The 14,272-nt window shown below is 32.5% G+C and overlaps 1 protein-coding gene across 1 annotated transcript in view; it reads left to right on the top strand.

Moving 5' to 3' along the window:
- Positions 1-14,272, top strand: part of LOC123705409 (arrestin homolog) — an 88,386-nt gene that overhangs the window by 52,301 nt on the left and 21,813 nt on the right. The window contains exon 7 of the mRNA XM_045654159.1: positions 13,497-13,555. Within this exon, the coding sequence (XP_045510115.1) occupies positions 13,497-13,555 (59 nt within the window). The remainder of the gene's footprint in view (positions 1-13,496; positions 13,556-14,272) is intronic.

Genomic DNA, 14,272 nt, shown 5'->3' with positions numbered 1-14,272 from the left:
CAAAACAAAAATCACGTAAATCGGTTCAGAAACCTCGGAGTAATCGGTGTACATACATAAAAAAAAAAAAAAAAAAAAAAAACAACATACCTGCCGAATTGATAACCTCCTCCTTTTTTTTGAAGTCGGTTAAAAAAGAGCGTGTGTTCTGAGAACACGTGTCAGAAGTGAAACATCTTTGGCAAGATTCAAAGGTACCAAAATCGTCGACTCACTCCATGACGTGACGGTATTTTCATGACGCGATCTTTAAATTTTACTCTCAACACGCATATAGAAGTTTCTACCATACATAACATACCTACTATAAACAAACAACCATACAATCAAAAAATCTTATCAAAAAATATTTCAAACTCGACATTAATTTGATTTCCACTATTTACTACAATACAAATTTAATTTCCACTATTTACTACAACTAACCATAGTTAAAACGTGAGTCAACTATAGCACACTTCATTAGGAGCCAGGGCCACCCTCGACGTTCGCTAAGTGCATTGTGTCATTATATTTACTAAAAGGTATTCGTAATGAGGTGACTAGCGAGGTCTTGGGAAACTTCGGTTACGAGCTATATGTTGTATATAAACTTTAGATAGAGAACACCAAACACATAATACAAGAACAAAAAATAAAATCAATAAATTGAATGAAAGAAAAAAAAAATACTTTACATATAGAGATGGGCGACAAATAATTATTAGGATAAATATAAACAAATTAATAATCATGTTAATATTTGTTAGCACTTAAGCTATAGAACTTTATACCTACAACTTAAAATTATCACTCAGTTACCAAACCAGATTTAATTTTCTAACGAAGTTTCATTATCTTGCTATTAAATTTCCTGTTCTTTTATCCATGTAAAATGTTTCGCATTTTAAAACGGTACTGAAAAGTAAACTTGCGTAAAAACGTATCCAAATTTTTGTTGTTTGTTATTTTAGAAGACTTAAATTTCCTGTCCTTTTTTCTTTGAAAAACTTAAATTTTAAATAGAAGTTGCACATTTTTGTTTAATACTAAATAACAAATTAGTTAAAGCAAATATATTGTAATACTTTACATATTATAATTAAATCCATAGCACAAACGAGAAACAAGAAAATTACATCCCACCAAAAACATTTTCATGTAAAATGTTGCCAAGACGAGCCCATATGACTCGCACTGTCAAAAAGTTATCAGATCTCATGTAGAGCCAAGCTTCTGACACTACACGCCCTAACTCTACAAGGCCTAACTTCACAAACTCTACACCTTAGTCAAAATATGTGGCTTGGCCATTTCGCTACATTCACATCGGCGTAAGGTGAAAAATTAATTCACTGTTCATTACTTTTGTGTTATACAATAGTTCTTGAAGTAACGAACGGCCAAGCCACATATTTTGACTAAGGTGTAGAGTTTGTGAAGTTAGGCCTTGTAGAGTTAGGGCGTGTAGTGTCAGAAGCTTGGCTCTACATGAGATCTGATAACTTTTTGACAGTGCGAGTCATATGGGCTCGTCTTGGCAACATTTTACATGAAAATGTTTTTGGTGGGATTTCATTTCTTTTTGTAAGTTGTTTGTAACAAAATTTTATAAGTATGTCGATTAAAGTTTTAATTTTTTTTAACAAGGAGTACCTATACATATATATATCTAGGGGAACCAAGTTTTAGATTATTAGATTAGACCTCTAGCGTCATCAAAATTTAATTTAAAATTACAGGTCTCATACAAACTCCCATCCCCTAGTTTAAGGGGTTGGGGGATGAAAGTTACAAGTTTTATAATTTTTTTGTTGTTTGTGTGCTAATACTAGCTTACATACAAAATTTCAGCTTTCTAGGACATTAGGAAATACCTTAAGAATTTTGATGATCATCAGTGAGTCAGTGACGAAATTAGCGTTTTTTAGATATAAATAAAATCTGAAGTATAAAAGCTAATGTAATTAAAACTTAATATGTTCAATAAGTCCGCTATTGACAATATATCCCGAAAATTTTGTTGATCTAGCATAATCCAAACCCAAGTTATGAGGGTTCAAAAAAACGTCGAAGCGCTTCGAGAAAAGGTAGGTAGTGCCCGTGCGCTTCGCTTGTTCGCTTGGCTCGTCTTGGCGGGGGCACTACCGTGCCCCCAGATACATATTCATAAGGTAAAATTAATCATGTTATTGTTAGCTTTAAGGCGTACGTTTGAGAAAAAGGTTTTCTTGATATCTAAGCTCACGAAGAGTTTAATCCTTACGGAGATTATTCAAATTAGGCAATTTCGTTTTGATTCCTTTTTAATATTTCCCTATCATATGAGCTTGTGTACTTATTTTACCTTTTAAATTAATAATATCAGAGATTTTCATTCAATGTGAAAATCTAATTTGATTTTTTACCCGATTGCATCAGAGGAAGTGTTCTAACAACTTAAAGTAACTATATTGGTTTTTTTTAATCTATAATAAAACAATGCAAGGTATCTTTATTGTGTGTCTAACTATTAATTTTTTGATAGATAAAGTCAGCCCTGCTCAGAAGTTAGTAAACCTGAACGCAGCCAATATAATAATAATTAAGCCTTTTATTTCCCATCATATTATTTACAGTATTATAATTACATATTTAACACTTATAAACTATACATTATGTTGTAAAGTAACTAAGTTGAGAGGATTATTCATTTTTCTTGAATAGGAAACCCTGTCTGGGTATAGGCCTCCTCCAATTTCTACTATTTGTCTCTGTCCTTAGCATATTGGATCCACTCATTGAACATGGAACGCAGCCAATATATAAGTATCTAAATATATTTTTCGCTTTCATTTATACCAGGCGTTCTAAGCGCTCTCAGCGCCACGTCCTTACTGTACTTCTAAATTTCTTATTTTCATTTTTATTATACTCTGCGAACATTTCTAAATGTGTGACCAGCAATATTATGTATTTCAAAAATTTTGAATATACTTTGGACCAATTCGAACCGGTAGATTTTGAGAAGTCTAAAAAAAACTACAAACATTTTTTTTTCTTTTTTGGTAAACCAATCGCTGTTTGCGTTGCTCCTTTTGGTCGTCCTCGTTGTCTCTTAGCCGGTTGGATAATTATATTCTCCAATATTTTAATATTTTTATCAACAACTAGTGGTCCGCCCCGGCTTCGCCCGTGGTATCTACATGTTTAAACTATCCTATCTCTCAAGTTGGATCGAACTGCACATGGTGTGCGAATTTTATTATAATCGGTTAAGTGGTTTAGGAGTCTATTGAGGACAAACATTGTGACACGAGATTTATATATATTAAGATATCGCTATTTGATACATTTGATAATGATGTAGAAGGCCCAGGAGATGGTGATTTCTTCCTTTTTTTAATAGAATCAATATTATCTTCATTTATATTACTTACATTTGGAAATAGATGTGAGTTTTGATTGTCGATGAAAACAGAATGAGAACATGATTTTGAGTCAGGTAATGGTGACGATGATGAAATTTCTAGCCATTTTTCCAAATAATTTTGATTCATATGATTTTTTTTATAGATTTTATCTTCGGTGTTACTATCACTGCTCTTATCAGTATCATCAACGCAACCGACGTCACTAAGGTTCATGTCATCGTCAATACTGTCATTGCTGCGGTTACTTCCATCAACACAACTGACATCGCTATTGCTGCAATTATTGTCGTATGAGCAACTGGCATCACCGCAACTTACATTTCTTTTACGGAAGTGAATTTCGTTAACATCGTCATCGTCATCGCTGGAGTTATTGCCGTCTCCGATATTATTACTGTCTACTAATCTGTTATTATTATTATTAGTAGGTACGTGTGCTCTACGCTCGATTTTCCTTCATACCGAAGTGAAAGTTGCTCTACTTCAATAAATTTAATATTTTTGTTAATTGATTATTTTTATCTTAGTTTTGTGCAAATATTCGTATTTTTAAACATTTGATTTCGACATGGAAAATAAACGAAAAAAATATGCGTGTAACTACTAGAAAAAAAAATTATCTTCGAACATAAAGTTAATGAAACTAAAGGTGATTGGCAACAATTTCGTTATTTTACGGGGTGTCAGTAAAGGGATGTATATTTCTTTAAAAATAAAGTGAGCTCATAAATTTTCTTATAATATAATTTTTTTTGAAGTTCCAAAAAATGTTTATTTTTCGTTTGAGAAATACGAAATATAATATAAAATTGTATTGAGAACTTGAACTTGGGACATACGGGGAAAATGATTTGTTTACTCCAAAATTCCAAATATTATGTCGAGGTGTTTTAATTTTTCTTCTAGTCATTTTGAACGTAGCGGCATGTTGTTTGATTATTAATTTTGTAACTTAAATACAGGATGTTGGTTTTATATTCTGATCTTACCGACGCGCTGACAAATTTAGTCTACCATTTCTAGTTTAGTCCACCAACTCTAAGTACCAATATTAAAAACGAATGGATTATCATCACATCATCAAAACTCAGATGTAATGGAAGATCACAATAACATAGAAAATTCAATGGGTGTTGAGAACAGGGACAACTAAACGTTGCAGAAGCAGAAGTCTGCTTATTTGCTGTTTGGACTGGAGTGAATCATGATCGTCTAATATTAATTTAGTGAGAAACGTCTTCCCAGTTCAAAATGGAGAAATAAACCGTCCACGCGAAGACCGACATCCGCGCGGACGGAGTCGCGGGTGGAAGCTTGTCAGAAATAAATATCTTTTGTTTGAACCAATACCGGTGCGTTACGCGATTGTACCTTAATTTTGTAACACGTGTGTTAAAAAGAAGAAAGAAAGAAAGAAAAAACATTTATTTCAAGAACATTAAAAACAAAAACATTACTACATTACTACTGGGAAAGACGATTACTATAATTATTATGATTATAAATTTGATTATTCATCCGAATCGATGTTGTCTAAAATCCAATTACGGAACTCGTAGACGCTTGCATATACTTCAGGGACACCCTGACCACAGATAAACCTACCCCAAGATACAACACCAATAAGCGTGCTGTTAACTGCTAGTGGACCACCAGAATCACCCTGGAAAAGAGATATTTTTCCAATTAATAACAGGCTAAAGAATGAATATAATTACAGCTAATAATATGATGAAACTTATATCGGTCAGGATAGACATTTAAAACAAGTCTTGGAAAGGTTAATTCAAGAAAGGTCATCACAACGAGATAGTATTTGAAAACAACAATAATAAAGTATGTAAATACCTCCTTGCGCAGTAAAACTTTGATGGGGGATACGTAAATGAAATTCCCAATGATAAAAAAGGATGCCATCAAAACCATCCCGTCAAAAAGCCATGTCTCGCAATTCGGTATTTCTACCAGAAAAGTTGTGAATTCTATGAAATACCAAGTCGGTTAAATTATTTTGTACCTATTTAAGGTACTTTCTGTCTTAGTTGTTCCGTAAATTATTATCCGCAGATTGCCCCCAGTAACGGATTACAAAATTGGATACACCAACTGCATAAATAATTTTTTAATCTTATAAAAATGTATGGGATTACAAAGTTACTCACGCAGTTGATGTTTCTAGAAATCTGGACAGAAATAATGGAATGTTTCATTTTTTCTTTGATTTAGACACTTAATACTAATAATATTCTAAATTTGGTTCTATGGCTGCTAGAAGTGCCTTATACTTTTGATGATCGGTCGGTATTCACAACAAAGTCAAAGGGGGTTAAAATGGCCTTAATTACTTCGAGAAAAGAATGGTCCGCTTGCCACTTCTTTGTTTAACTTGGCGGGGTACTACCGTGCCCCCTGATAATATTAAAATTCCTTATTCCTTACTTGACATGCACCTACGTCTTCTTCCTTAGAAGCGCAAACGTTAGTATCTGTTACAGGAAGATTGCTTGGCTTGCCATTCGTTGACAAGTCCTCTCGGCACTGTTCTACTGACACTGTTATCAGGTATAGCATTTGAAGTTTATCAGGTACTCGATCATGATACTAGAAACATAATTATCCGTTAAACGACCCAGTCTTTATCTTTTTTTTCATAATTTATACTTTGTATTGTTACCGCTTAATGGTTACATTTCATAGTTTAAAAATCGAAAGAAAGTAAATAAATGTGGAATTGGTGAATTATGTGTTTCTTTAAAAATCAAAACTAGGTATTTATTTCTTCAACCGTTAAATGCTAAAAGTTTAAATGGAAATGCCAGTTCCATTAAATTTTAAAATATATGGGGGTTCTGACTTCTTTACATTCAAACGAATGATAAACCCTAAAAATAGGTCTAGCTGTCTAGCTACATAGTGAAAATTGATTTGGTTAAATAAGAGAAAAACAGGAGTCCATAAATAGAATAAAAAACTGCGATTTCTTTTCAAATTGAATTTAAAATACCACTTACATCAACATATCCCCATCCTGTTAAAACGCACTCCGTACCAGCAGGTGTAGGCTGCTCCACCAAGACTATGGGAGCGATATTGGAAGAATAATCAAATTCACCAACTATTCTAAGCAGCGCGATATCGTTTTCCAATGTTGTTCGATTATAGTTCTCATGGTTTATAATTTCATCCAAATTATACCTCATACCACCTGAAGACAATGAATTTGTCCCGGCAACAACTGTTATATTATCAGGATGAACACTAGAAGAAATTAAAGGTTATCTTATTATTGTACCTTTCATACAGTGCAATTGTCCATTATATTGATTTTCAAGAATATATCTATTTTTAATGAAATATGGCTCGTGTGACACGCCTATACAATGTGTCTTTATAAGTCGTAAGGACTGCTTAAGACATTACGCCTCTACAAATTTTCATGGGCATTTTACCTTACTACACTTACACACTACCTTACATAAAAACATAATAATTTAATTTATGTAATGAAATACTTGATTGTGCAATGGGCAGCGGTCAACACCCATGATTTTCTGACGATAGATCCGCCGCAGAAGTGGTACTCCCTCCATGTGGTCTTTCTCAATGATACCTGATGAGGGAACGCTCCTTCTGGTGCATCATTCCCACCAAACACTTTCGTCTCAGGATTGATAGTTGCACCTGAAGAAGTTGAAACATAAAGGATGGGCTATGCTCCTTTGCGGTGGATGCGTTTAATATGTGTAGGAGGGCCTTCATTCGAACCGCGTGGGACTAGAATATGCTTCCTGAGTCTGTGTTCGCCGACGAGTACAACATGGAGGTCTTCAAGAAAAGAGTGAACAGGTACCTTCTACGGAAGCGTGCTCCATCTTCCATCGGCCACATCTCAGCTTATCATCATCGTGGTCAAGCGCTTCCCTATCGTACAATAATAAAAAGAGGGATCCTACTATAGATACATCAAATAGATCGAGCTGCGCATCTTCATAGCACATCTTACTCGCGTCGCTACACAGATTAGGATCAATGGAAACATTTTCACACATTTTCGCAGCATAGCTATTTAGGACAACTCTGTTGGAAAAGCACCCTGAAACTACCTATTTTATACAAGGCTTGAAGTAAACTTCCCGATAAATGATAGGAAAAATATGAAGAAAAAGGGTATGAGCGTCTGAGTCCTTAACCTCTGAGACATCTGTGGTTAAGACTTCATTCAAAAGGCATTAGAGACTAGACGAGCGTCAAAAATTAAATTAACTACCATAATATAAGTAGTCTTCCATAGGAACCGGTGAAGAAAAATATTGTATTTTTATTGAGAAAAGCCGCATAGAAAGAAACAAAAATGGACCCAATAGACCCACCAGAGTCCCATTAAACCAGACATTGCACCACGCATTCCAAAAAAACATGCAATATAGTAAAAAATAAGAAACTTACCATGTGCATACCAGGATAGTAAAAATAATGAAATAACTTGTATTTCAAACATTTTGTCGCACTAGAGGACTCTTCAATGGATAATTATATTAAAATGTTTTTCTCTTTATATACAACTGTTTCAAAACTAAGGCTATACGCACACAAAATTAAAAAAAAAAAAACAATAAAAAGTGTATCACATTTTTATTTTTATTCATATTTTTATTATTAAATATGTCGATTGTTAGTGTTATAAATAGCATTTTGTGAAAAAACATTAGAAATGCAGTATGAAAAAATATTAAATAACGTATTTTTTTAACCATATTTTTTAATGAAGAATATCTGATTTATCCTTTATACCACGTCTCTACACTCCTGGCCCGCATAATTAATTCATCCATTGGAACAGGAATATCATTTTTGGAATAAAGCTATATTACTGTTTTAGTTTCTGCAATTTAATTCTTTATTATTAGCAAATTTATGTGCCGTGATGAAATCGCTCTTTAAACCCGGCCTAATTGTGAATTAGCATACATTAACTTAGGGAAATTAAAGTTTTGATGATAAATTTTTAATTATCTTATAATTAGGCAATCAATACGGTGGTTCTTTAAATTAATTTTAAGCTGTTTAATTAAATGAACTGAAAAGTAACTTCAATGTAGTTACATTAGTACAGTCCCCAATTGAAATAAAATTCATTTCCGTGGGACTCACCTCCGTCATACGGACTACTGATATCCACTTAATCGGCATGTTTTTCTGTACACAAAAAAAGCGGTAGTCACTTCCTAGGGGTATGGAGGGGGGAGCTATGACGTAGCAAAGGTGGCCGTCGGGCCATTCTATTGTGCGGTATATCTAAATAACTACTGGACCGATTTACTTAAAAGGGTGTCAATTGAAAGATAATTAAATAAACATTATTTGATTCCTAAGATTCATTAATGTAAAACTAGTACCAACTGAAATATTTTCAAAAATCAACATTTTATGAAATATATATTTTTTTTTAATGCAAAAATCTCGGTAACCGTTAGAATTATGAGAATTTAGCTTATTATAAAACATATAGCTACTTTTATCACCTTTCTAATAAACCTTCAATAGCCTTCAATAATGACAATCGAGCAGTAAACAACGGAACTACAGCCTATTAATGGTAACGGTAGCGCCAAATTAGCCCTTTGTTGGTATGAATTATCTTGAAATTATTCTTAAATATAATAAAATCGTAGGAAAGTTAAAACTGTACATTGAATATTTGTTTAAAATAATACTTGGGGTGTGATCTACAATAGACACCGAACCCAAAATTATAGTTTTTAAAATTTTTGTCTGTTTGTCTTTATGTATGTCTGAGCTAAACTCAAAAAAGTACTGTATGGATTTACTTCAAATTTGGAACAGAGATAGCTTGAGACATGAAGAAGGTCATAGGGTAGGTTTTATCCCGGAAATCCCACGGAAACGGGAACTATGCGTGTGTTTCTTTGACTATGGGGCGAAGCCGCTGCGCTGGCGGAAAGCTGTTTAAAATAATATAATCCCACCAAAAACATAAATGTAAAATTGGAGCCGAGTTCAATCGTTGACTTAATTTGCCAAAAAAAGAAATGAGATCTAAATGTGTGCCAAGTTCTGCAGACAGTCCAGAAATTTATTTACAAAGATGTATTAAGTTCTTAGGTTGACTGAAAACTCAATTGTTTTATTTTCCCTTAGAGAACAATGTTTATTCCAAAATATAACTTTTTTAATTTGAATAATATAATTATTTTCACAAAGCAAACAACTAATGACCTATTGAACCCCATAATTTGATGAGGCTAGTTTTTAGAACCTCACAAAATATAAACAGTATGTAAAACTAGCCTCATCAAATTATGGGGTTCAATAGGTCATTAGTTGTTTGCTTTGTGAAAATAATTATATTATTCAAATTAAAAAAGTTATATTTTGGAATAAACATTGTTCTCTAAGGGAAAATAAAACAATTGAGTTTTCAGTCAACCTAAGAACTTAATACATCTTTGTAAATAAATTTCTGGACTGTCTGCAGAACTTGGCACACATTTAGATCTCATTTCTTTTTTTGGCAAATTAAGTCAACGATTGAACTCGGCTCCAATTTTTACATTTATGTTTTTGGTGGGATATCATTACTTTTTGTACAGAAAATTACTCTGCAAATTTGATTTACTTTATAAATATATATAATACTTTTTATATACGATTTTTTTTTCTTGCGGTTTCTCTGTATGGTTTGTTTAGTATTATTTTATATATTTTCTTGTATGTTATGAATGTCAGCTCACATTACCCCGTCATTATCTGCAATTTTTTAAACTCGTTTTCTGTTTAAAAGATTACATGATTTTCTAAACATCCAGCGTGAATTTGTACACACACTATTACCAAGATGCAAAGATCGTTGTAGAAGAATCGTCGCCTTACTCCATGACGTTACGGTATTGCCATGACGCGATCTTGAAATTTTACTCTAAACGCGCCTAAATATGTTTCACTCATATTAATATTACGCAAATTAAATCATTTAGACCTTCGACGAAGCCTTCTTCCATTACACCATTTATGGTAATTATTTTTGCATGCTTGTATTGGCTAAACATGTTTGTGCTTTATTAATATAATTGTATCACCATTGAATACCATGTTTAAAGGAAAATAAAGATTTTATTTATTTATTTATTTATTTACACTGAAATTAAAACTAAACTAAACACTCATAAATAAAGAATAAATAAATGTGAATATGTAAAATTATATATTATTTTTAACTGTATTAGCAATAAAGGCAATATTTTTATTACAATTTTCTTTTATTTTACGTTTAATAACAGATTTGAATAAAGCATAAGAATTGAAGTAATCCGCCCTAGCGATACTAGCGCGAGTGAGTGTGATGTCAGAGGCGCTTCGAATCTACAGATGTTTCGTCCTAAAATATGTAAACTTCAATAATCTATATCTCAGTCATTTATTGATGGATTTCAAAATTTTTTTCGGCCACTGATTAGTTTTTATCTATTTTTTAAGACTAGTAAGGTGAATATACTATTTTCTTTTTTTTTAAACTTTTCCATTTTTCCATACAAACAAAATTTATGTCATTGAAAAAAAAATTAAATACAAATAAATTCAGTATTTTCTGATTTTTTCCTTTGTACACTTACTATTACCTAGTTGATTACAAAATTTGAACTTTCTAGGTCATCTGGAAGTGGGTTAGGTTTTGTATATGTCTATAAGTCAGTCAGTCTTAAAAATTGCGATTTTTGGATATTAATATCTACGCAACTGTTTAATCTGTATTTATGAAATTTAAGGTTCTTGTTTATCTTGAGGTCCTCTTGATATGTACCAAATTTGGTTTATATAACTTAAATAGTTTTCGAGTTATAAGGGGGTGAAAAGTGGCTCGAAATGGTTCGTGTAAATATACACACGGCTGCTGCTCGCCAGTTCTCTTTGCTTGAACTCGGCTTGACACGCTGCCGCGTGTCTAGATTCTGAATAAAAAAGTAGAACTACTTACGTCAATTTTTTTTTAATTTCCTGATAATTATGTGAGCAGAAACGTATTAAATAGATAGTATTTTCAGTGTTTTTTCTAATGTGATCAGCATAATAAATAGCATAGGACAGCGCACTTTACTTGGATATTAATAAGAATGGTTTTTAGTAAACTCAATACTTACAAGGCTAAAAATTAATAAAAAATGTTTTTATCTAATTTTCATCGTCATTATTTTGATCAATATCTTCTACATAATAAAACTGGTAAAACATTTGTATCGGACGTGGCATATTCCTTCCAAGCACTTTTGTTTCATGTCACTACATACACAAGCAATTATATATATACATAAACTTATAAGATATATATGTAAAAGAAATTTAATTAAAGTAGTAATTATATTATTTAACTGAAAATCAATCAATCTTCGTATTTTATTCTATTCTTCAATAGATTTCAAATTTAACATATTACATGCAATTCCATGAATATATCACATTATAATATAATGATAAACTCACATAATATTATAGGTACAAATAAACTAATTAATTTAAATAATGGCATCTATTCCAATACAATTTTTGGTTTTTTAGCATTAAATACACTCAGCAAAATTTTTGAATAAAAAAACTATGTGTTCAATATACATTTATCACATGCTAACATTTTAACAACCTATTAACTACCCGCAAATAATTTCAAACTCACATCCATACAAACTTTCGGAATTATAACATTAGCGGGGAAGGCATTATTTTACCCTCATCATGTTAATGTCCGTTTTCAGACATAGATAAATGGCAGAATTTGTGTGTGGGTATCTTTTGTGTATGTTTTACTTGAATATCATTATTTACTAGACTTTTATATTCGACTTTTGAATTTAGGCAAGCAAGCGTGCATTTTGGCCGAAACCCTCATGTGTATGTATAATATAAAAATGACGTGACTGCCGCGGTAAAGCTATTGCATAGCATGCCTTCAAGCCACACCTCCGAGCCCGTCGGAGTGGGTAGCGTGAGATTTTTTCGTTACTGAATTTCTCGATTCGGTCCCCGCGCTCAAGGCCCGCGATAGAAGCTATGTAATAGCTTAAAAACTGGTAACACTAGCTTATCCACGCATCCCCGTCTGCTTTTGAATGCAATATTTTTCCTATGATTGTGACTTTTGCTATTGATGTTATGTTGGGTTCTAATTGCTTGTAGTATGATGCCAACATACGTAAAGACTACAGGCTACAGCAAAGAATATCTATAGCATTCTTCGATTAATAACATAGCTATTTTTTTGAACTGCAACTTCGTTAGGCACGTTGAGAGTAAAATTTCAAGGTTGTGGCAATACCGTCACGTCATGAAGTAAGGACGATTTTTGTATCTTTGAATTTTGTCAAAGGAGTTTCACTGCTGACACGTGTGCTTGGCACATACGCTCTTTTTTAAGTTTGAAACATACTCATATATTTTGTAATATTAATGTAAATTAAACACAGGGGAACTAACTTTAATATTAACAACTTCTTCCCCCTAGCGTATGCATGAATTACATTAGTCGGATCGTATCATGTCTTCAATAAATGTCTTTTACAAAAGGAATGTTTATGAGTTATATTCTCGTCTCTCTTTTTAAATAGCCTTTTGTGCTCCTTGACGTACATTTCAATATAATATCTATCTTATTTATCTGTAGAGCGATGAATGGGATTTTTTTCTTATTTATCTAAAGAGCGTAGAAAGGGAATTATTAATCTTCTTTAGACATTCATAAACATATAAGTACCTAGTCATACCGAAAAGGACACACATACAGTGGCCTACCCGCACTTGGCCAGCGTGGTGGATTATGGCCTGTACCCTCATAGGAAGCCCGTGTCCCAGAAGTGGGAACGTATATAAGCTGATGATGATGATGATGACAGTAAACGCAAATTTTTAACTTTGTCTGGATTAAGACCCGCAAACATATCTGGTCATCTTTTTCCCTTATTACGGAGATAATTAAAAACTATACACACAATATTTCGAATAATGATAACATAATGTATTCAATATTAATAATTAGTAATTAGTATGTGCTAAGTTACCACCAATTAAAAGCTCGTCTAATTGAAATATATTTTTCAGGCTCAAAGCAAAAACGAAGTTGGAACCAGACCACAGTCGAATGACAAGCGAAGAAATAGGTGAGTGAAAACTTCCAATAATATACCAAATAGCAGAAAACTTTCATTGCACCTTACATTAATAAAAAGAAAACTTTAAATTTTTACTATATTTCATTTGCCCAAAAAATAGTTCAGCTAAAAAATCTATAACAATAAAAAGGAAGTCAATATGTACTTTGCGATGTGAGCTTATTTTTTCGTCGTTACTGTACGATTACTTTACTTAACTCGGATCACTCACTTGCGTGCAAACATTTGTACAATGTACGAATATTCGTATAGAACCAACATTTGCAAATGCCGTCCTTCAATTCTGGGATTGTGCGAAAATCCTTAAAACCTTAGCAAGTATCAATATAAGTTTTGTTTCTTGCATGTCAGTTTATGTTATAGTTCCCTATAGTTTCGTCAAATGTCAAGTGAATGTATATCTAATAAACTATATAAAAGTATATAAGTAAATATTACGTCATGTAAGTACGTAGTAAGTAGGTAGGTCTTCTTGCTCCCTGATTTAAAACGCGACAACAGAATATAAAATATGTTCTTAATATAAATTCGATTTGTGTGAACGGCGGTGGCTTCCTAGATATTAGAATGATCGACTTCGAACTAAAGTAGCAATATTTGAGACAAATTTCCATTTGAGTTTTACTTGAGGTAATTTCTTCAATAGACTTTTACAAAAAGAAGAAAAGTAGGTACATAGTATATAGTCTCTGTTTACTCTATCTA

Source organism: Colias croceus, chromosome 2 (genome assembly GCF_905220415.1).
Source record: "Colias croceus chromosome 2, ilColCroc2.1".
In the NCBI taxonomy this organism is placed as follows: Eukaryota; Metazoa; Arthropoda; class Insecta; order Lepidoptera; family Pieridae; genus Colias; species Colias croceus.
Note: the sequence above shows the minus strand (reverse complement) of the source record. Positions and strands in the feature narration are given on the sequence as shown.